At 36.6% G+C, this 25831-nt stretch overlaps 1 protein-coding gene across 3 annotated transcripts in view; it reads right to left on the reverse strand.

Moving 5' to 3' along the window:
- Positions 1-17334: 17334 nt before the first annotated feature.
- Positions 17335-25831, reverse strand: part of PCDH7 (protocadherin 7) — a 412199-nt gene continuing 403702 nt past the window's right edge. For 2 of the 3 annotated variants that reach the window (XM_090266996.1, XM_090266995.1), the window contains exon 3: positions 17335-20612. In XM_090266996.1, the coding sequence (XP_090123122.1) occupies positions 20236-20612 (377 nt within the window). In that variant the 3' untranslated portion in view covers positions 17335-20235. The remainder of the gene's footprint in view (positions 20613-25831) is intronic. The other variant, XM_090266997.1, reaches the window with a different exon arrangement.

Below are 25831 nucleotides of genomic sequence, written 5' to 3' on the forward strand. Positions count from 1 at the left end.
CTGTTTACATAGCTTATTCAAAATTGACCTTCTAACACTTATTTCTGAGATTTGAATACTCACATTGATTGATTTGGGCCTATTGTTTTTGGAAACCTTGTATCTTAAATTTTTATGAATCTCAGCTCTGAAGTTTGAGTTATATCAATTAAAAACAAACAAACATAGAAGTTAAAATTCACACACAAAAAAAATCAGTAATGTTAAGTAGGTCAAAAACGGTGCTCACAGAATCTCCAGACTTATTTAAGGGTTCTTGCAGAGATGCAGTGCCACCAAGCTACGTACTCTCTTCTTCTGGGACAACCCCTAACATCAGCTTCTCCTTGGCCTCCGAAGTGCCACTATATCATTCAAGATAATGAGATGCCTCTGATTTATGGGAAGCTTTTTTGCAGGTGATATTCTTCCAAAACATTAGACAGTCTATATCCATCCCTGGCCGAGTGGCTCAGTTGGTTGGGGTGTTGTCCTATACACGAAAAGATTGCAGGTTGGATTCCCTGTCGGGGCACATAACTAGGTTATATCTGGTCAGATGAGTATGGGAGGCAACCAACTGATGTTTCTCTCTCAAATCGATGCTTCTCCTTCTCTCCCTCTCTCCTTTCCTTCCTCTCTCTCTAAAATGAATAAACATATCCTCTGGTGAAGATTTTGTTCAAAAATCTATCTCCAGATTCTGAGATAATGTGTACAAACGGTCGACTATTTGGCTGTGTCTAAAGGGCTGGATGAAATATGACCTCACTTATCATTGAGGATGTAGAGCATAGTGGTAAATGGGACGACGCTAGAAGCCAATGGTCTGGGTTTGGACTTACAGCTCACTTTTAGGTGATCTTGGGTGACTTGCTAATGCTTTGTGTCTCATTTTCCTTACCTGAAAAGTGAGGTGATTGTAAGTAATTTTCTCACAGGGTCATTTTGATGGTTAAATAAGTTAATATTAGTAAAGCTCTTAGAATAGTGCCAGACATATATTAAGTCACATATATGTATGTATATACTAAATTATTTTATGCTAATTTGAAATGGCAGTCATTGAATTGAGCAGAGAGACCTAGAAATAATCAAATAATTACATGTCCAAACCTCATCTTTCTTTTATTACAGATAGAAATACCTGCTAAATAAATAAAAATACCAAGAAAAACAAGTTGAAGAAGGAAGTTTAACATTAAAGGGAAAGAACCAAGGACAACAGAGAAGCCATATGGAGATTACAGTGGAAAGTCATTTAAAACTCTTCTTTGCAAATTGTTTTATTGTGTTGGCAATAAGAACATTCACCATGCATTTCTCCCTGAAAAACAAACAAATAAACAAACAAAAAAAACCTTGAAAGTAATTATTGCTTTCGTTTGTTTTTTTCCCCCCAAATGCAGATCAGAGACATTATTCTACCTCTTAGCTGTCCTTGTTATCTCCACATGGAGGGAATCTGTACTGATGTGATATTCTTAGTGACCACTCTTGTGACATAGGTGCAGAATAACAACATTTACACAAAATTTCAAGGAGGAAACTTTTGGTCATTCTTTGTATAGAAGAAGGAACCATCTCTGTTTCTGCTTCAACACAAAGAAGTAAGTGAAGTTACCTCTAAACCTAAATTTACTAAAAGGTGCCAGAGAAGAGCAGATACTAAAATAATAGAGTTGTGCTTTTTGTTTACATGTTTGTAAGCAACATTAACTTTTGTTTCCCTCTCATAACTTGCTGAGATTTCAAATTATTACCAGGGAATAGCATGGTTTCTAAAATCTATTTAAGAGTTCATTACAAGACAGTCACATTTATTTTATCTTTTTAAAAATACATAATGGGTAAATAGCTAAAGATAATCAACAGTGAACAATATGTTTTTCTGACTTTAAACCTCATTATGTTTGTTTTCACAACCAGTTTGGCTCTTGCCCTTTGACTCACCTGAATTTACTGCACATGGATTCTACTTATCACGTTAAAAACTCTCAGTGTCACCCTGGCTGGTGTGGATCAGTGAACTGAACACTGGCCTGCAAACTGAAAGGTCATCGGTTTGATTCCCAGTCAAGACACATGCCTGGGTTGTGAGCCAGGTCCCCAGTTGGGGGTAAGCAAGAGGCAACCGATTGATGTATCTCTTGCACATTGATGTTTCTCTCCCTCTGTTTCTCCCTCCCTACCCCTCTCTCTAAAAGTAAATAAATAAAATCTTAAAAGAAAAATCTTAGTGTCTTCATCAAATAAGAAAACACAGAAAAATGTGGAAAAAACAAAACAAAACAAAACAAAAAAATGTTGGTGGCAGTAATAGCATCAGATGTTATACCGGTGCAGTCAGACCCGACCTCAGTTCAGTAACCTTGGTTCTTGAGTTCTGGATAAGAAAGAATTCAGAGTCAAGACTCAAATGATAAGAGAAAGTTTATTTAGAAAGTCACAGAAGTAGAAGAAGCGATCCATAGAAGAAACGGGCTCAGGAAACAAGTTACAGAGGCAAAAGGATGGTGCTCTGTAGCTTAGGAGAAAGCAGGATAAAGGTAGCATGCCTAAACAAGGAAGAGGAGGGGACACAGGAAAGGTGCCGGGGTGTTCCAAAGAGGGAGAGCACGCTGGGTCTTCTGCCCTAATGGCTTTTAAGGGTGGAGATTTTAGGGGAAGTCCCAGAGGTGATCTCAATGGAATATTCATCAGCTTTCCAGGTGTGTCCTTTCAGGGGGGTGCTCTCTGTTACCAGGGAAACCAACTTAGAGGACTTCTCCTCCTCGGTGCTTATCTTGTTTGCAGTAGATGAATTTAGGTGAGACACAAAAAAGTATAGTGGAGATGAGGTAACAAGTTTATTTATGAAATATACTTGAGTACTAAGCTGTAAGCGGGCATCCAGCTAGTCTGAGTGCCTTGCCCATTGGGGTTGTAAGGGTTGTATTCTTGCATCTGTCCTCCAGACTCCCCCTTCCTCCCTTCTCTGGACCTTGGGATTAACATAGAATTTCAAAGACTTAGTTTTCAGATGATGGAAGTGATACACATAGAATTTGAAAGGCCCCGTCTTCCTGTGTTTATCATGGTCTCTCTTGTGACCTTGGAACATCTGGCAATCTTATCTGAACAGGCTCAGGACTGCTGAATTAATGGGTGAGACATATCTCCCTACCCCTCCCTGCCTGGTTTGTTATTTATCCTGCCTACCAGTCTCCAATGATTGGTCAGCACCAAGGCAAGGGGTCGTTAGTCAGTGCAGCTGATCCTGAGGTCAGCCATGGCACCCTGGGTCTAGTTTTGCTGCTTTTCTGGGCCTGAAGCTACAATGCACCTGAGGCCCAGATGTTATCCCTAGGGGTTGTTGTTTAAGGAAGAGTACATGCAAGGTGGAGTCCCATGAGGCCACTTTTCAGCCCCTTGTTCCTCCTCCAAGGTTGTCTCCCATGGGACTTTTCACATGCCAAGGAAGGAAAGGTCGGGGGAGGGTCTTAACTGCATGGCCAATGGTATGAAAGGTTGGAAGATCTAAACTGAATGACCAGCAATCTTCTAACGGTGGAAAGGTTACCCTGGGGACAAGGTCTTCGTTTTCCTAGTTTTGCCCATTGCTAGGCACTTCAGGAACCTTACTGACCTTTAGCACCTGACACATTGTCCTTGCACTGCTCGTGTCTGTCTATCTGCTGACCACAAAATACCCTTTCTCTTCATTATAATTATCTTGGAGCTCCCACTGACTCAAAACAGTATTGCAAAAAAACAAGGGGGGGGGGCTCGTTAAACCAGTAAATGTCTCTTCGTTTATTGTGTTTGATAAGTGTTATTTAAATTGTTAGACCTAAAACTCTATTTATTTTTATCTTGGTGAAAAATGTTAAAATATCAAGAAAATGTTATCAACACAAAACTAAGACCAACTTGGATACATTTTTAAATTTAAGCCTCATTTGTAGTAATTGATTAATTTTAACCTCAATGGCAGTGTCACTTCCTGTTAAAAGAAAAGACTTTTTCAAAACTATGTTTAGAAAACACAATATGAATCACTCTGGAGTCTACATTTTTGTGCACATTCTCAGACTCTCAAGTCTTGCTTCTTTCAATTACTAAAGTGACTAGGATATTCAAGACTGAGTTCAAAAGCATGTGCTACCAAAAAGTGATAGCAATTCTTTTTAAGCTGTCTCAGCAAGAAAAACAGAAAGGGATAAATAGAGGAAAGGGAGAGGGAAGGAAGGAAGGAAGGAAAAAAGGAAGGAAGGATGGAAGGAAGGAAGGACAAAGAGAGAAGAAGAAAAGAGGGGGAGACAGAGGAACTGAGAGAAGACAGAAAGAAGGAAGGAAGGAAAGAGAAAAGAAGGGCTCGGGGTGGGTGGAGATATCCAAAAAAGACAGGAGAGACTCCTTCATAACTATTTATTTAATGTATGTGTATAAAATTGATTCTGGTTCAGAACATGAAGAATCTTCACATTCTTTTTGGACTTAATTGGCACACTGAATTAAAAATGAAGACATCTTTGTGTTTATATACAAAGATTTTACATTAATGCATACTAAGCCAGATAGCATAAGGCATGTATTTCTCAACACTCAACACTTTGGCCTGTGATTTGTCCATATTAAAGAACATATGTACCTCTGGAGAAGTGGTTTTCAACCAGGGGCAATTTTGGCAGCCCCTACTCTGAGGGAAAGGGAACATTTGGGAACATCTGGGGACATTTTTTATTGTAATCAATGAGAAGGATGCTACTGGTATCTAGTGAATAGAAGCCAGGGATGTCCCTAAATACCCTACAATGCCCAGGACAGCCCCTCACAGTACAGATTTGCTGGGACAAAATGTGAATAGTGTCACTGTGGAGAAACTATTATCCTGTCCTCACAGTGTGTGCTAAGTTAATAAAGAAAAATGCTCTGTACAAGGCCCAGTTGTTGAAGCAGATTTGAAAGTCTGCACTGGGAAATGATAAGGGATGGTGGTTAAAGGCATAGAAGTATGGACCTTGAAGTCACTCTGATTTGGTTCAGGACTCCCAGATCTTTCAGTTAATAGACAATTTATTTAACTCAATTGAGACTCAATTTCCCTATCTAAAAAAATGGAGATCATAGAAACTAACTTATATAATTATTTAGAAATAATGATGGGGTGGTATTAAACTGAGTCTGGAATGTGCATAGCTGGTAACTAATTGTGGTTTTTATTATTGTTGTTGATATCATTCTTAAAGCATAAAATTAAGTTCACATTAAGACATTTAGTCCTTCCAGGAATTTGCCTCCTATCCCCATGAATTGATTAAAATTGACATCACTTATACTGTAGCTTATGAAATGAAATTCTAAGTAAACTCGTTTTCATCATAAGCATGGGACTTGCCATAATCTCACTCTTTTCTAGTTCTTCATATATTGACAGACTTCAGTCTACTATTTCAGCAAGACATGTTCATGTTTATTATAAACTTCTTAGTCATTGCCTAGGTTTAAAAAATGTTTTAGAGTTAAGCATGCAAATGGTTATTTATTTTCAGTTTAAAAATTATTAATGCCATAACGCACATAGAAATCTAGATGCTGTGTGAAGACAACAGGAAGAAGAGCAGGCAGAGGGCATCAGTGTTTGTATTGTATTGATTGATGAATATATGTAAAACTTAGAACATATTAATTGGTAATGATTCTAAGGAAGTTTAAAACAAAGAACATTCTGGTATATATTAATTTACATTATTCTCAAAGCAACACTAGGGATGGGTGTCATTTCTCATACAGTACAGATTCCTAAACACATACTCAGATATGCCAAAGTAGATCATAAATAGTGAAGCTATCAAAGAAAGGTATTACAACACACCTTTTTTTGGCTTTTTGCACTACTATAAATCATAGTACCTTTCATGAACAATGAATAAAGACACCTATGAATTACCAATCAGTCGCTCAAAATTAATGCATTAGCAAATGCTGAGACTAATGAAATATGCCCAATGATTTAGCAGAAAATGTGCTCAATTACTTCTAAGATTATTATTCCATAACTACATGTCACTCATGAAATTGTTTAGTATTGGAATATAACTTTCTTTCTGAAAAAGATACCCAAAAGCAAAGGTGAGATATTATAGTATTTTACCAATCCCGGGAGCCCTGTGTGGCACTACTCTCTCCCTAGCTTTTGTGTAACAAGAGATCTGGGAAACCTGCTGATAAATCTGTATCTCTGTCTTTGTGTCTGCCTCTAGCTCTAGCTCCAGCGGTCTGACCAAATCTAGGGGATGGGGATGTAAACAAATGGAAGAAGCAAATATTCCACTAAGGAAGTGAAGAAAATGATTTCCTGTGGTCAAATAATCCCCTGTGGGTTTTTCTGATGAAAAACAAATAACTAAACACCTCTTCCAGATTCAAGAAAGAAAATGGGCATATATTTGTGACTCATCCATAAATCAATTCATTCTTCTGTTGTGAAAAGTGGGATGTTGGACAAGAAGCCAAGTGTATTTTATAAAATTCTCTTATATAGGAAATGAGAAATAAAGAAATTATATTTATCTCCCAAATCAGAGTTTCAAGGAATAGAAAGATGATTCTCAGCTGAAATAATAAGAGAAAGTGGTAGGGATTCTAAGGTTGCTCTAGACCTTGTACCATTGGCAGGAGAGCATATTTTGGGTGATGGAGGAACATGGCCTAGAGACTGGAATACACAAGGCAAGTTTCAGAAGCTGAGAATATGCCTAACTAGGGCACAGAGTGGTCATGAAAAGACTGGAGCAGAAACAATTAGAAACCTAGAAAGATAATATAATAGGAATAGAACTCTGAGAATATGCATCTGTTTTCTGGTATCTGAATTTTTCTTCAATCATTATCATTAAACACATACTACAGGTATTAGGGTTAAAATGTTTAATAAAGGCTAGTGATAGGTAAACTCTTATACAGCTCTTTGGAAACAGCTCAGGGGCTCTAGGCTGCAGACACTGTGGAATAATCTTGAGGACGCCACAATCAGAATCAATAAGGTCACCATTTTGTGTTGTTGGATCTTCCATCAAACTGAAGAGAGGATCAAATTGGCAAACTTGAAACACCCATTCAACATATGACCAGGGAAAATGGAGATCTTTAACTGAAGACAACTGGCAAAGGAACACCGAAGTGATTTTTACCAAAAGAAGGTGGAAGGAATGCTTGGTTGGTGTAAAGAGCGACGTCCACCATTAGTGATGTATCAAAACAGTGTGGTAGAAAGATTAAATAATATACAGTGTTGGTGTAAAAAAAAGAATTAAGAAGTAAGTCATTTGCAAGGCTGCAGTATTAAGGGCCTTATATCTCTCCTCTGCATTGTGCTCTGGGAATACTGCATACACATGCAGACACAACCTCTGATTTCTTTGTTTCCCTACCTTTAACTTTTAGCATTATTTTTCTTGTGCTGGAAATATTTATTTTCCTCTCATTGTTCAATTTTTCTTAATCTTTCCATCTTAAGCTTTAACAAACATTTCTACCAAGTCAGACCAGTTTTTTAAATGTCTTATGAACCATATACATGTATTTCTCTACTGTGATATTTATAACTTCATTTAGTATTACCAACGTTCCAATGAACATGCTTGTTGAATTAATGAGCATGTCTTATTTGCTTCATGTTTTCAGCATTAAGCACAGTTGCAAATATTTTATGAAAAAATTATATATATGTATGATATGATTTCCATGGCCACATTCTGCCACTAAAGGCATCAAATTCCAGGATTTCCTTGTGGCTAAATAATCACATTTGGTTTCAACTCAGCATGGACTAAACTGAAGGCAATGATAAACTGGAAGAAGCCAGTTGCATGACCATCAAACTATGAGCTCAAGCACTGGGTCTAAATCGGACAACAGAACTGAGATGGAAGAACGTTAATTGAGTTAAATTCATATTTAAGTAGCCACTCATGGCTAGTGGCTACCATATTGGACAGAGCATGTCTAAAACCTACAACTGTTGGCCACAACAACAGGAATGGCAGCAGAGGCAGAGGTCAACCAAGTCGCAGCTGTGGCCAAGAAGAGATAAAGGCACTCAGATTCATGGCCACCGGGAGATAAATAAAAGTGTTGAAATAGGGTGGTATGATGAACAACCGTTCAGCTCTCTGACAAACAACCGTTCAGCTCTCTGAAGAATGTGGTTTCAAATGTTGAGATGAACCTTAACTTTCTTAATTCTCAGAACTACCGAGATAACTTGAAAATTTCTCAGTCCCTTGAAAGACGGGACCATTAAATAATATAATTATTTAATCATAAAATATTCAATCTTTTTTTTCAGGAAGGGAGACAGAAAATAAACTTTTGAGATTCATTCTCTTTTTACCACTATTCCCATCAAATGCCACACCTCCAAATATCTGCATACATACTCCTTTATCATTTTCCCATCTTGAACCTCTTTCAATTCTTCAAATTTCCCTGCTTTCTCATACCCTCTGGCCTTTTTATACACTGTTATCTTTACCTGAAAACCACTTCATCCCTATCCCCATCTATTCACCTCTATTCTTAAACTTGGATGCCTCTTTGAATGGCTATGCCTATTGCAAAAATCTAAGATAGATGCCCACAAGTTATCCTAAACAACTTTTATTTTCTTATCATTGAACATACCAAGTACCAAGTGCTATATAGTTCTTCACAGTTTCAAGGTTCCCCACCTGCCTCCCTGGGTACCTCCCACCTATATTATAACTCTATAAGAGAAGAGACGACACATATCTTGCCTACTACTGTATCCTAATATCCAGCATTTTTGTTTGCTATACCTCATTCATTTTTGTTAGGTGAATAAGTTACATCCACATTTCCTGGAGGAAATGCACAAAGTTAAAGAGTTGAAGGGAAATAAGATATACGAGCAACTTTTCTGCAAGGATATGATGCAGTTTCAAAAATTTTGTCCTAAGTTAAGTTATCCTTATACATTTGACATTGGCGAGAAACACCTTTGAAAGCCAGAATGAAAATGGCAATTTACGAGATGACATCTCCTGAAGGTCATTTCCCTGCACAATTGCACAAGATTGAGAACTAGCATCAACTCTTTGAGATGTAACTGAAATACATTCTCTGATTTGAATTTTAGAAATTATGCTGTGCCTCACACAATTATAACCAAAACTTACATATTGGTTAAAATTGAGTCAAATTACAGCTAAAAATAAATTTGGAGCTAATGGGAATATCTAGACATTTCTAGATAGACGTTGATTACAGTGTGGGCGAAATAAATATGTCCCACTTGATTCCTTTATGCTGATTATTTTAAATCTGCATAGAAGGAATGATAGCTCTGGGTATTCTTTACCACCACAATTCTGTGGAAGTGAGTAGTACAGAGATCAAGGCCTTTTCTTCATGAGTCTGATAAAAATAAGCATTGCAAATGTCATTTCCAAATTAAATTCTGGGAATTTGGCTTCAATCCATTATCCTGAATAATCTTCTTTTTATATTTGTAATTCAGGTTGAAATTAAACCTGAGTTCTGTATCCTTCTGTTTACATATCTTTCTGCTCTTCTTAAAAAGTTAAAGTATAAATTGGTGCTTTCATCTCCACTGAAACACCAAAGCAATATATGATTCTTTGTCCGTGTGGGTCTGATTACAATAGAGTGAAGATTATTTTTCCACCTGCGACACTATCATTATAATCGTCCAACTTACATTTATAGTCAAGTGGGACTGTTTCTCTGATGACTTAGAGCCTTTAAACCTGAGGATAACAAATGCTGGCTGTGAAGCACAGATCAACCCTAAGCAGAGAGAAAAATCAAATCACCTGCTATACTGTTTGTTTTCATCTAATAAGAGATGGAGAAAAATAGCAAAAAGTGAGCCTGGAGTATTCCAGGCAATTTAAGGAAAAACATCAACAGGCAGTATACTAAATATCTCTCTATGGATCCCAGTAATTGACATAGCAGCAGCATAGCACTAGTCTTACAAAAAAAGATGGCTCACTGAGGAATGAGATTTTTGAATAAGAGCTATATTGCTCACACTGTTCACCTTCACTTTACCGACAACTTCTATAGCCTTGAAGCAAGTGTTCCAATATGGTAGCATTCTCAATTGCCCTTTTTATCTCTTAAACCATCCATGGATGACAGTACCCATCCCTTATGACTGAGAATTTATCTTTTCTTTCCTTCAATTATGTTCTTGGATTATTTTAGTCAATGAGAAGGTCTATTGTTTCATAGACCAGGCATAGGTTTTTAGAGTAGCTTTTTCAATCACTTCATTTTTGGAGGTTTAACAAAGACAACTAATATAACTCAATTCTAGGAAAACAAAGAGCTCAAGAAATGGGAAAGAGACCTGAATAGACACTTCTCCAAAGAGGACATACAGATGGTCCATGGACATATGAAAAGATGCTCAACATCACTAGTCATCAGAGAAATGCAAACTAAAACCTCAATAAGAGAATACCTTACTGTCAGAATGGCCATCATCAATAAATTAACAAACAACATGTGCTAGTGAGGATGTAGAGAAAGGGGAATGCAGTCTGATGCAGCCCTTGTGGATAACAATATGGAGTATCCTTAAAAAATTAAAAATGGTATTTCCTTTTGACCCAGTAATTCCACTTCTGGGAATATACACCAAGGATCCAGAAATACCAAAGAAATATATATGCCCCCCCCTATGTTTATAGCAGTGTTATTTACAATAGCCAAGATTTGGAAACAGCCTAAGTGCCCATCAGTAGTTGAGTAGATAAAAAAGCTGTGATACGTTTTATACAATGGAACAGTATGAAGCACTAAATAAGAAACTCTTACATTTTGCAACAGCGTGGAAGGACCTGGAGAAGACGTTGCCAAGTGAATTAAGCCAGCTGGTAAATGAAAAATGCCACATGATCTCACTTACATATGAAATCTAACAAACACAATAAACTAATAAACAAAATAGTAACAAAAGCCAGAAGCGTAGATATATAAAACCGACTGACAGCTGCCAGAAAGGAGAGGGGGATGGGATGAAAGATGGTGAAGGGGTTAACTGAGGAACATTTATGCACAACCCATGGACATGGGCAACAATATGGGAATTAACTGGAAGTGGGGATAGGGTAGGGAGCTGGGTGGAAGTGGGGAAAGAGACCAAAAAAAACAAAAAAAAACCCTAGAAAATGAAAACTAGTCCTGAGTATTATTATAAGGCCAACATCTACAATAATTCCCAGACTGAAGCTTTAGAGATGGTCATATCGGATAATTTTTATTGAAATAATCCAATTTACATGATGAAAACACCCGTCCGTATTTTCTATATTGATCAAATCCTAGATAATAAGTTCATTGGAGTTGTCAAGTTTTTTCTACATGTTACTTTCCTCAAAATATATACACATCATATTTAGGAGTTTAGCGGTGTTCATATTTAGCTTTTATGTAAAAATTTTTGCATTATTTTCATAACAACAAACTTGAAGTTATTTAGCATATCATATTCATTTTGCTGGGATAAGAAATAGCTAATGTCAAATGTCACACTAAAATTATATGTAATACTTTTTTAAAATGTATATTCCTTTGCAGGTATTATTAGGTAAAAAGTATTCAACGTTTTGTAAGTAAATTGTTTCTTTTATTAGTTTTTAGTTTATTCACTCAACTGTCCATAATTTTAGAATACTTCTATATGTTCATTTTTTATATTGTTAATATAAAACATATTCATTTATACGATTTGGAAAACATAAATATAGTAAAAAAGCCACCCCATGCCCAGAATGCATTACATTCATCACAGTGTTTCTTTTTCATTTTATATATATAATGCTCTAAATATGAAACTTTATACTATTTTTAATGTAGTATATTGAAGTCTTATGTATAGCATTTAAATGTAAATATGTTGAAAGCTTTTGATTCAAGTGAAGAAGGTAAAATCCTCCACGTCTAAATCAAAGTGAGAACCTCCAGAATAAGATATTCTCTTTACATTTTTTATGAAGTGAAAGATGATGACTTCTGTACTGAGAAAATTATGAGTTTCTTTACAGTTGTCTGAGGAGTTGTGCACACTGACCTGCATCTCTGCTAGAATCCACCTTTGTGATCTTGAAATAAGATTTTTACAAAACTGAGCAATGGGAAGAAATGACCCTGATAACTACAGTAAACGCATAATCTAATCATTGAGGGTGAATATTAGTGCCTTTGCTGAACAAAGTCATAAATCAGCACTGTCTTGGTCAAACACGTACGTACTCACATGAGGTACAAGAAGAATTTCAGTGGTGTATTCTAAAAATAGTACCGATCGAAATAGCTTTGGTGTACACCAGGGTCGGCAAACTGTAATTCATTGGTCAAATCTAGCTGTCTGGTTTTGCATGTCTCTTCAGTTAAGAATGGTACTTATGCATTTAGATGATTGAAAAAAAATCTGGAAATGTGTTTTTTCTCTTGTTATTTAAACCCCTACTTAATATCATTGATTTTGCTTCTTGAATTGCAAAGCCTTAAATATCTATCTGATCCTTTCAGAAAAGGTTTGTCAGCCTCTGTATATGTTGATATTTTCTAGTCCAATCATTTACATTGTCTAATACTTTGCTTTTTATCCAATTCTATGATTTGTTTTTTTCTTACAACTGAGGAAAATATGGACCCTTGTAAAGAAAAATAAACCTCATTTTTGACTCCAGAAAACATAATTGTTTACATATTGAATACACAGACACTGACTTAATAAGTGAAGATTTTATTCTAGTAAATTCAGCTTCAACTGAGAATTATCACTGAAAACTATTTGTACTGAAATATCACTTATCATCATATTAATAAAACTTTTAAAACTCTCATAAAATACCTGGCTCTCTAAAAGTCTGCAGTCTCTCAATGGATCACAAACTGCAGTTTAAGAAATCCTATTCTCATATATCCCAGCTGTACTGTAGAGCCTGCAAAAGCATTCAAGTAACTGTTTCTCTCAGAAAGACAGGTGCTAAAACTATATCTAAATGACCAAGTCATGTATTACTTCATTTACTTTTTTAGTATTTTGCCATCAATTCCATTCCATAACTGTATTATAAAATGATTTAAATACATGCTCAATTTTTATAACCATTTATAAAGCTGCAATAAAAATATTGCATGTAATATTGTAAAAAACATTTTTAGAAAAAACTGACTTTACCCTATCAAGTTACTATTAATTTTACTAAGTCTGGGATATTGTAACATATTTTCAGTTAAATTACCAAAATAATACACCTTGTTTTTATATCTGTCTCTTTTTAGATTGATAATCAGGTGGGGTTTTTTTTGTTTGTTTGTTTTTGTTGTTTTTTTAGTGTACTATTTTTTTTAATTAAGCACATTAACATTTTTATTTTTTCAAAACCCACTTTAATCTCTTAACATTATATCTGGCATTTCTCTGTTTACCTCATATATCTCTCTTTTGAATTTTCTGTTAATAGGTCACTTGAATTATAACTTTTAATGGAATACAATAAAACTGAGCATCAGAAGTAAACTATAATTTGTGTTTAGCGTCATATGAGAGTCCTGGGGACAGGTTTTACATGTATGAACATTTAAACATCTCCTGCATTTCCTCCAAAAGATTCAATAAACAGACAAAATTATTTCTGTGTGGGTCACTGATATTCAATTCAATCAATCAATAAAAATTTACATTTCAAAGCAGCATAACAGGAAAAAATAAAGTTAGGCTTAAAGGAGAGCATAACTTTTTAGCTTCTCACATTTTACATTCATATCCTTTCCTCACTCCCTGCAGATTAGACATTTTATATTATCTTGGTTAATCACCTTCCTCCATGCTGTTTATAAACAAGTATTAGAGTAGGGATAAAGATAAGAGAAAATGAACAAATGTAACTTCAGTCTCTAGCTGAAGTAGTGATGTTGTAAATTCCAATTAAAATAAAGCTGATTGGACTGCATATTCCCCAGTTTGCGGTTAAGCCCCTGGCACCCCGACACCTGCACGGGGAAGCTAGGCTTGGTTTTGAAAGCGAAGAAACAGAGCAAAGAAGTTCTCAGAGGTTGGTGAAGGGCTTTGAGATGGCAACGCAAGAAAGATGTAGCTAGGTGGAGGGAGGGAGAGGGGGCGGAGGAGGGGGGCGGGGGAGAGAGGGGGAGGTACAAAAACAAAAAACTGATTTCTTCATGAAATCAGCCTGTTGAAAGCAAAATAAATTTGGGAATTCTATAATTACCCGATCCATTTCCATACTGCTGCCAGTTGTGATTATTCAAGTCCCCAAACTGATACTATTTCTTCAGCCGAAGTCCACCGAAAGATAGATAAAGTGAGTAGTATTCAGCAGGAAGAAATCAGACTATGCTATTTGCTATTTTCAAGATTTCCAGTTTGCTTTCAGAAATCCCATACAAGTTACAATGCTTGCCAGGGTGTGTTGCAAAGATAATCACCTGCCCATCTGAGAAACCGGTGCCTTTCTCCCAAATTCTCACTTTACCAAATGACTACGTTATTCGAGTAATTGAGGAGAGTCCCTTTTTTCTTGTCACTCTGCTAACGGATGCAAAATGTTTGAGTTGGAACTTAACCCAGTTGAGGGAGAATGTTAATATGGTAGAACTTTGTGTTCAAATTTTTATTCAATCTGAGAATTATTTAACAAAAGTAAAATCCACCTTCACACATGGTTCATCTAGCAGTTTCTACAGCCTCTATTGCAGGTATTATGGGGAGGTTGTGAATAGTCTTGCAGAACCATTTGGAAACCATAATGGGCACTATAAATGTGAGATGCTGTGAAACCAGGTCACTGTGCTAGGTAAGGTTTCTAGGTAATTAGATGAAACTCTTCCGAGCACTCGGAGGTGGTATAATAATCAAACCTAAACCTTGGGAGCACTAACTACTGCAACTTCCGTTGGCCTGCTTCATTCACCTCTTTGTTCTAAAGTGTATCACTGCATTTTTACTTTTGAGATTTTTCAGAAAACATTTTAACTTAAGAATGCAATTTCAAGGTGAAGAGAAATATGTGTGTCAAATCTGTATGGAGAATTTAAACGAAGAAGACACACTGATTTCATTTTATGTATTGTTTCGCTGCTTTATGTGCTGATGCTTGGTTCTCACCACCGGAAAAGCAGCAGCCAAATGAAAGCATTTCTTCATGTCTTCATAGCATTTCTCCACGTCCTTACCACTTGACACAGACCTTCTCACCGGGTTCACTCTTAACTCCTTCTTTAGAGAAGGAAGGCTGGAGCCAAAATCAGTTTACAAGGACACCTTTGATTTAAAAAAGAAGATGTCGTTCTATAAGAAATATTGGGAATTTTTATCCAAGAGAGGGGAAAAGAGGCAGAGAAACTTCGAAGGAAGTGTCCTCAGAATGTCCGTTTTCTCACACAGGCAGACTTTAGCAGGACTGCTGTGACGTGGCACGACAATTTCATGTAATTGACTTATATATATATATATGCAGGGTGAGGAGAAAGTAGGTCTACAGCGATCCGTATGCAAAGCAACACGATACTTGATAAATAAGAATTCAAGAATAAACCCTTTTACGTACTCACTACTGTAAGCCTACTTTTACCCCACCGTGTATAGAAAATACATTTTCTCTTTTGAGTCTCTGAGTTGGGTTGGATAAGAGAAGTTACTTGCTTAAATAGAGACCAATTTAATAAATAAAGAAGATAACCATTATAGTTAGGTGCATCATCTGATAACAAAAAACAAATGGAGTAATTAAAAAAGAAAGGCAGCAAATTACTTTAAAATATAGCAAGTACAGAGAGCTCAACTAAAGAAACCTGAGCAAAGTGAAAATCCCATTTATTTTTCGTTTCAGGTTTTTTTCTCTACATCTCACATGAGGTTTTCTAAGTCTCTAGCTTTTTTGAACTTGTCATTTCTTTAGACTGAAAACAAATATTGCCTTTATAGAGATACACTTTGACTGAGAATGAATGTTATCTACAATGTGAAAATTCTCTGAAAAAAATTAATCTTTACATTAACGGTAATAATTTCTTCTATGTTTAAGATTTAAAAGCCAGGCAGGTAACTGTCTCAGGAATTATTCTGATGAAACTAAAGAATTCAAGTTCCATCCATTATAAGGCAAAGTATTACGGCAGTCACCCACTTGCCCCCAATCCAACAATTCCTGCAGCGTTATTTTCCTTACTGTATCTTCATTTAGCAGAAATCAAGCCATTTTAAATCAAACCGGTACATGCATCCATTCACTGCCTGTCCAATCAAAACTGAATTACCTGTCAACAGAGAAGTACACTTACAAGTGTGAAACCATTTGACCATGTTATATTTTAATTTGCAGAGACAAAAATGACAAGCAATTTATTTACAGAAAACTGTACAAAAGCAAATTAAATTATGTAAAGTATTTCATAAATAGTCGGACGAGTGTTTAATACATTTTGCCGTGTTTAGCATAGTTGCGTGCATAGTGACTCATAATAAACGATGATAAATTGTTCTCTGCTTCACTATCAACATCCAAGTAGCAGAACAATAGTCAATGATTAACATTACAAACAGATCGTACCACACTGAATGCAAGTGCTTGAAAATGTAGGAAAAGTCCGCTGAAAGGAAACCCTAGGTAGCTGGGAAAATGATGCCTTCCTCCAGATGTTACAAATAGCTCTGCCTGGGTCACAAGTGACAAGCTTTATGATATTTGTGATCAAATGATCATCCTCACTCTTTATTTTTTCTTTTAAGGACACATTGTATATTTATCACTGATAACAAGATATGTTCTTAAAACTACTTAAGTCTTTAGGTTTCTCATGACTGTTTTAGAATGGCTGTTCGATTCTTGGCAGTTTCTTTTGGTCTGTGTGTTTTACTCGACTCTCTTACAAAACAGCTCCCTAGGGCGCCTCTCAGCCAGACAATCTTCAGTACCGTCTTAGTTCCTCTTTCCATAAAAATAATGCCTCCCTTTTTTTCTGAAACTCAGGCAACAGGCCAGTCACAGACCATACGGAAATGGTATCTTGAGTTTCAGAATGATTTTAGACTGAAGCTACAGGTGTTTTAAAACACATAAATTTATATAGTTACTCATTAATTTATAAATGTGTCCTAATGTATAGTGCATGCAAAGTCCACTTAAGATTCTTGTGTACAGTAAACAAGTATGCTTTATATACTGTACAACCAAAACCAAACAGCAGCTAAAAGGAAATTAACAAAAAGAAAGCATAAAGAATAGAAATTCTAAATCAATATTTTACCTTGCAGGATGGACTGATTTCACCCCTGAAAATATCTCCCTTACTATTACAATAAATGCTTTGTAGCTTTCTAGTCAGAATTAAGCAGTCCGTATTAACGCCTTAATTTTGTTGTATGAATGAGCAATATTTAAGACTGGTCCATTATCTGAGTTTGTCAGAAGGCAAATTTTTAATATATTATTTATTATTTTCAGAAAATAAACAGGGATAAATATACAGGATCAAAAACGTTGGGAATAGCCCATTTCCCCTCATTGTCCAAACCCAACAACCGTTTTTTGTTTTTGTTTTTTTTTACCATAACATCAGGTATAAAAGGCACAGTTGCTTATTTTGCATTCACTCATTTATTTTTTTGTTTCTTTTTAAATTTTTTTCAAAAGCACTCTATATATGGAGTGGCACCATATTTAACCTATTCAAAATAAAAGTCATACAAACACAAAATATATTTCTGTGTCATGCCAGCTCATTATATAATAAACATGTTATGATAGCTAGTTCTACTAGAATTACTGCGAATACTTACAGTACACTGAGTCTTATTCTTTCACACTCATTTTAGTTTTAAAAAGAGGCTCACATGTTAAATGACAATGACATGGCTATCTCGAATGTGGTGCAAACATCATTGGGGACTGTGGATCCAATTAATCTGAAGGTCCAGTGTGACCCGTATTAGCTTTATAGACAACAGAAGGGTTTTAAGATAGAGTGAAAGGAGCTATTTCTAATGGTTTCAAGTGTCTCGTGATAGAAAGAAAAAAATGCATTAAAAAAGTTCATTGAACACTTGTGTTATGCAATTATTTCCTTTGTAACGTGCAAGAAAAAATATGTATACATTTCATAAGTATCTTTAGAAGTATTTTGTCTTATAGGTACTTACACATTATACAAGGCAGAACTGCTTTAATGCAGTTTCCTAACAAAGTACTAAAATTGCATCTTTCCATAATGTAAATAATAATCAAACATAAAGGTATTCAATTACTGGTATTTTAGTCCAATGTTTTTTGTTTCAGTTACATATCTTCTTTCATCCTATTATACATAAACTAACATCAAAATGAAAATTCTGTTTAAGAAAGATCATAAGGGAATGACCCCAAAAGAGTAACCCACCAAACAGAGAAGTGGTTTTCAAAGATAAGCATTTTGATGACCTATAGTGAATTAACAACCTACATTCCAGGCTGCTTCACTTCATAGAAATTCAGCAAAGCTACATTGTTTCTACAGTTTGCCATCGAAGCTGTGCCTTAACCAGGTTACAAACACTCAGTGATGGGAACTCTTGGTCTCTTTTCCCCCAGTCCCCTATATCAGTCACTGGATTGTCACTTTTGTCTAAATATCCCAACTCAATTTCCAATTGCATTAAACCATCCTCTATAGAGCAAGTGGCTCAAAATCTGCACGTTCTGTTTCTTTTTATGACATTGAGAAAACTGCATATTTTTCAACTTCAAAATGCACATGAGACATGTTACTGCCCAGAACTCCTTTATTTCATGTGCAATATAGATTTAAGACACATATTAAATAATGTTCAAATTGAACGAGTGACAAAGTCAATTAGGGAGTCGCCTTGTTTCAGTGATGTCAGTATCAAAGTAGTGTGATATTGAAGAAGGTTCAAAATTAATGCAGTTTTGTTATATGGAAGTGAGCATTGAACACAGAAAAATGCAATTGGTAATTTGAAATGCGGATAATCAAGATCAGCAAGCATTACCCAGATTCTGAAATGATAATAATGAACTTAATCTGTCAGGTTACATGCCAGTGTATCTTTCTTTCACTACCTACTCACAAATATGATTTTTAAGAAGTGGAATCTTCCCTGATAATATTGTTTGAAACAGAACCTGAACCTTAACTAATTGCCTATTATAATACCAAAAATATCTCTTAATTTTTCATTTTCTGAACTTTCAAAGAAAATCCATTTTAAAGAAAATCCATGTTTTCTGGGGATAAAGAAAATGCAAAATAAATGAGTGTTTGAGTATTTCTGTGTGTGAATGGATTCAATTGTTTTTGTTGCTTAATGGATTTCCAAGTCAAGACCAAACCTACTTCATGATTTCCCTGATCTGCCTTTTATGATCTTTGGCCTTTTAATGACAAAATTGTTCTAGTTAGTTGATAATAGTGATGCCTTTTTGAAAAAAAAAAAGTTTACAAATTATGATCCGTTTAATTGATACATGTGGTCAAAATTGTGTGTATAATACTATTCAATGAGTATATGGAATTGAAGTTGATGTTTCTGACTTGAAACAATCAATCTAGATAATTTTGGGACTGCGGTCTTCATCTGAGTATTATTGTTTAACTCTCAGTCTTTGATAGGCTATAAAAGCTGCAATCTTCCCCAGAATGTTTCTTATAGCATCCCCGTTCATAAAACTATGTATCTTTAGAGGGAGTGTATTCTTTTTCAGGGATTGCTTTACTCAGTGATTAATCAGATTCTAATAATATGCTTGAAATATATATTTACTTGATCTACCTCTTTTGAATACTCAAATGACATTCGAACTAAATCAAAGTGACTAAAATCATGCTTCTGCTTAGGGATAATGAGAGTGTGTCATGTTCTGCTAATCTGGCTTACTGCCATGAAAGAAACTTGCAACCATCTTTTTTCTTTTCTTTTCTTTTTTTTTTGGAGGGTGGTGGGGGAGAGGGAGAGCGGGTGTTGGGAATGGGTGAGGGGGTCAGACATGCAAGTACCAAGGATGGTTTCTACATTGTACATTACAATCAAGCTAACAGTATCACTAAAGGCCTGATCTGGAGGCAGAAGTGGCAGGCAAAGCTTTGTCTCTTTGGTAGCCCCCTCTTTCTGATTAAACAATTTTGCTTGGTAAGGGTTTTCGCCCCTTATTCTCCTTCTCATACATGAAAAGAACTCTGCTGTTGCTTCTTGACAGCCTACAGGTAAACTTCTCTTCTAGTGAGAGTGTTGACAGGAGATGGCTTGTACTCCCCTGTTTTTGTAAGGGGAATATCCTCAGGGTTGGCTTCCTCATTTTTGCTGAAACTAGCTGCACTGAAGGTCTCATAGGACGAGGTCAACTTTTTGTTCAGGAGGTTTCTGTTGCGGTCACCCATGACGGCGGCTTCGCCGTTGGCCAGCTTTTCCTGGCTTCCTCGTTCGTCAACAGGCATGAAAGTGGAGAGTTTGGGCTGGCTCTTCTTCTTCTCTGGGGAAGTGCGGACTGGCATCCAGCAGGAGTCTGAGTGGCCATACTCATCACACTCACGGGTGCACTTCCCGGTCAGGGCTACATCTGGAAGAGGTCTTGAATCTGAAATTCAAGGACAAGGAGCCATTAAAGTTGAACGTTTCTCAACAGGTTTTCCTGATCTGTATGAAATCGGAGGGGGAAATATATATATACACATACATATACACACACACATATACATGTGTGTATATATATATACACATATATATTTTTTTACCATACTAGTTCCCTTTTTTAAACACCCTGCAGTTCATCATCCCATAGAACAGTTTTTATATCATGTCCATTAAAGATAAGGTTTTGCAAAAACATCAGATATTAGAGAAAGTGAAGAATGAACACACTAATGAATTTAAGTGTGTAGAAGAGAGGTAAATATGTGTCTGTTACAGGACAAGGATGTGCATATTTTCTCAAGTACAAATAAAGTACATCCAGATATTTGTATAAGTATAAATTTTTCCACATGCCTAAGAAAAGTTATTAAATCCAAATATATAATATTCTGCATTATAAATTATCCCAGAAATCATGTAGTTTTGCCAATTGGTTTCCTTCCTGCTTATACATTATTCATAGAATGCAAATATGCAAAACCTTATATTTAAAATACATTCTAAAACATCAGGGTGACTCAGAAGTAGAACCTAAATTGACAGCACATTATGTGGTAAGAAGTAAAAAAGGCAAGTCCAAGTAGATTATGATTATGGGTGTAAGCATACCAGAATATCACCTCTTATCCCACCCCAGCCCACAGCCCCCACCTCCCACCATGTCAAATGACCTAATATATATGTGCTGTAGGAAAATCCCAAATGTTCACATAGAAATACATTTGTGAAGGTGTTTGCTGAATGAAATACTATGTAAAATGCAGTGTCCTGGGTACATACAGTTAAGCTCTTAAGAGTTTTGATGAGATAGCATGTACCCCTAATTAATGGTGTTGCTTGGTGGAATGGAAAATATCTTTTATTTCTATAAAGCTAAGTCATATCTAGATAGTTTTTAGGAATTAGGATTAGGATTTAAGATGGCAGGTAAGAATTTCCTGTATGTGTAATTAAAATCATTATGTGTGCCTGTCTTGGGAGAATAGTTATGAATTTTCTTGTTATTACAACTATTTTTTAACAGACTTTGTTTTTTGTCTGAAAAAGAGAGAGTGAGACAGAGAGAAACTTGTTCTACCTGAACAGATTCTAAGGAAATAACCTCTGAGGTTTTATTTAATATATTTTATAGTTTATTTCATTGTCAAACAGAATAACATAATATGACTGACTCTGCTTCAATTTATATCATATGGTGTCATTTTATTTCTAAGCTTGGGACTGAAGAGATTGACAGTTTCTGACTTCTGTAAATATATTCACAACAAATGGAATCAGTACGATTAACATATGCATAATCCTGGTAGCTTCAGTTCAATATAGAAGTGGGGGTTGCGCAAATTATTTCAAATGTATTTGTATACTCTAGTTTTGTCTTCACATACCATTCCTGTAATTTAACGTTATACTCTTACTTTGGCAATAATTTGTATAAGATTTTTACATGTTTTACTCAGCCAAATCTATATAAAGCAGTCCAATGTTGCATGCCATTTTTTTTCCTTCTGAAATATTGACATTAGTTAACCCATTGATTTTTGAACCCTTGTGGACTGAGATTTTTATATTGTAGGCTGAGAGTCCAACGGGAAAATGCTGGTGTTCTTCGAAAGAGATCTAGAATTACTTTTCTGTCTCTCAAAGGTAAAATGCAAAGATAATTATTTATTATAGTTGCACATGCTGCTATTTGATTTTTAAATGGGCAGATCCTATTAATTTTATCATCAAAAGAAAGAACACTTTTCTATTCATTTATTTATGCTACATTCCCTCTGTCTCTGAAACACATATTTTATATGCATTTAAAAATTCAAGCTATTGACAAATTGTATGAATGATTCTTGTACTCTAGTTAGTTTAAATGAGAAAACTATGAATCCTTTGGGAATATTTCCCATCTTGGGTTACTTATCTGAAGCTAATCTAAATGCTTTGAACAGGGGGAAAAAAATCTTATAAAATTGTAGAGTATAAGATCAGATCTATTTTTTACTCCTAACATTCCTTTTTATTCATTGCTTTAAAAAAATTAAACCTTTTCTTTTTCTCTTCTGATAGTGCCTAGCAAGGAATTTACTTATCGAAATAGGAAAACAAGATTTCCATGAATGTGGTTCTCATCGCCTGCAGAAACGACCCAGAATGGTCTCCAACCATGTCTCTGGGTTTACTTAAGCCTCACACAATGTGGCACTTTACTTACACAGTGACTTACAAAGGTTGCTGTTTTGAGGGGATTGATTTGTGTTACAGTCTGAAATTCACAGCACTTTGTTTTTCTTTGAGATGCGTTTAGAGACAGCTCATCCAGTTATTGTTAATAGCTCACAACTCTTCCTACCTATTGTTTAACTTGTGTACCTGAACTCCCCATAGCTCATAAGAAAGTATATTCATTTAGGTTGATTCAACTCCCAATCAACTAGAAGTGAGAAACTCTTCAGCTCCTTCCCTCAGCATTTACTTCATAGTCCGGGTGACTTCCTGCTAACATTGATTTCCTCTTACTGCTTTTAATGAGAGGCAGCCTGTCTTCTCGGCCATCAGCCCTGTGTGTGGGCTGTCACATCTCTATCCAACAAGCATGACTTTTAATAAGGATCTCCTGTCATTTCCAAAGTCAAACACTTGATTGGGGACCACACTGGAAGTTGACAAGCCTAATTGGCTGAGACAAGTTGCAGTGTTTGTCATCAAATTTAGAAAATAATCAAGAAAGGCTATAAGAGATTCATCACGAGCAATCAAATCCTCCAATCTTGATGACTCAAAAGAATCCTCAAAAGAAATGCCAATGATTAACAAATGCAATTTGTGTTATTATGCAATTTATTAAAGGGAGGGCCTGAGTGGAATAGTATCTTTTTGTGTTTCTATTATTTTATTATTTTAATTGTGTAAGTATATACAACAAATCTCTAAAAACAAAAAATTATATAGGATCTTAGAGAATCATCAAATACATTCTTTATTCCTTTCGAAAGGAAACGTAAGACAGTCTGGGAGGCTACAAATCCACTGTTTTCTCAGATCAACGCCCATCTGAATAAACTATCCATAAACATTCAATCACTGTCTCTGCTTATCAGTTCTGATAGTGACAGGCAGCACAAACACTGGCTGTTCTGGTTTAATAACCTGGTGACTTCTTTCCGGGACAGACTTTGGGACTCTCTGGTAAGTCTGGGTATTTGGCGGGGAGTCCCACTGGCTGCCTGGACTGGGGGGCCCCAGGCGGCAGATTTGAAGACTCCCTCGCAGCTGCCAAGTCATTTCACTTGGGGACTCTCCTCCTCAGACTCTTAGCAGCTCTGATTGCCTCTACTTTTGACTGAATCACTGTGCATTCTAGTTCAGGTTACAATCCCGGTCACGACCTAGATCATCAGGAATTAAGGTGCCTTCTGGTTTGGTTTGTGTGGTATTATAGAGCTCTGTCTGGTAGAGTGGTGGGGGAAACAGCCCCATGGGGTGAGTTTTGGCTGACTGTTCGACCTATGCTTATAAACCTATGACTAAAAACAAAGCGGTTTTTATTGCAATACAGTTTGGCTTATGTACTGTATAATCTAGATTCAGGAGAGCGCTGGCCACTGGACAGCTCTTTAAATTACTGCATTATACTGCAATTAGAGTTGTTTTGTCAAAGATCAGGGAAGTGGGACAAAATGCCTTACTTAGAAACTTTCATGAGTTTACATAATAAGGATGCAAGATTAAAAGGAAATAAATTAATGATGCAGAGAAAAGGGAATTTGCCTGTGAAGATAGCAGAAGCTCAGGGGAGAGAGACCAGGATGATCTAGATATCACAGCTGCAAGCATGGTCAGGGTTCCCACAGTCCCTCCAGCCCAGTGGGATCTTCCTCACTTGGCTGAAGGAACTGCGGAAAGTGAGCCTGCATTGGTCTCACCATCTCGAACCCATCAGGGAACCAAATTCGGTAGGAGGACAAGCCCCTACCAAGGCAGGGCTTTATCCTTTGTGAAGGCTTCCAGTGGGAATAAGGCCAGAGGGTCAGCCCACTGAACGTTATTGGGCACATACTTTGTTTTCTACATCAGATCAGTCAAACTGGAAAAACTCTGAAAAGACCAGAATATAGCTCTTTAGAGTGGACGAAGGAGCTCCCAGGGTTTTGAGTCCCTGAAGGTGAACCTTTAGTAGGAAGTCCCAAACCTACTAAAGCCCTCTGTTACACCTTCATGAAAGGCAGGGCATTGCCCTAGGAGTCCTCACGCAAATGCTTACTGACATTCCACAACCCACTGCATATTTGTCAAATAAATTAGATCACACTGGCCAGGGGCAGCCAGCCTGCTTGAAAGCTGTGGCAGCCACCTATGAACTTTCATAAGAAGCTGACGAGTTTTCCTTGGGACAGCCTATCACCATTTATGCACCCCACCACCAACGTTGAGCTGGAGCAGAAGGGAAATTCGTGACTCACTGCTGGAAGAGTGGGCAGGTACCAAGCAGCTCTTCTCAACAATCCCAATGTCTCCCTCAAAACCGTAAGTTAAACCCTGCCTCTCTTCTTCCAGATCCTGACTCAGCTGCACTAATACATGACGGTGTTGAGATAATTAATAAAGTTTATTGTAGCAGAATTAATTTACAGGATCATCCTCCAAAAAAAGCAGACTGGACTCTGTATGCAAATGAAAGCAGTTAGATTGACAAAGGAAACAGAAAGATTGGCTATGCAGTTGCGACTATTGAAAAAGTAGCGGAGGCCAAGGCCTTGTCACCAGGCACCTCTGCTCAGCAAGCTGAACTGACTGCACTGCACTGACAAGGGCACAGGAATTGTGGCACAAAAAGAGAGTGAATGTGTATCCCGACTCAAGGTAAGCTTTCCTAATTTTGCATGCACGTGGTTCCATCTGGAAGGAGAGAGGGCTATTAGCTTCCAGTAAAAAGAAGATCAAGCATGCAGCAGAATTTTTTAATTATCAGAAGCTGTCCGGGTACCTTTACAAGTGGCAGGTATGGACTGCCCAGCGCTTCAGAAAGAGGACAGGAAGTGGCGAGGGGAAACGATCTGGCTGATCAAGCAGCAAAGGAGGCTGCTAAAGGGATGTTTATGATGTCCTTTGGTACCTGTTCTAGAATTGTCAGAATTTGACCCTGAATATTTGACCGCAGACTTAGAGAAA

This window comes from Furipterus horrens, unplaced genomic scaffold (genome assembly GCF_987537825.1).
Source record: "Furipterus horrens unplaced genomic scaffold, mFurHor1.1.pri manual_scaffold_2, whole genome shotgun sequence".
Taxonomy (NCBI): domain Eukaryota; kingdom Metazoa; phylum Chordata; class Mammalia; order Chiroptera; family Furipteridae; genus Furipterus; species Furipterus horrens.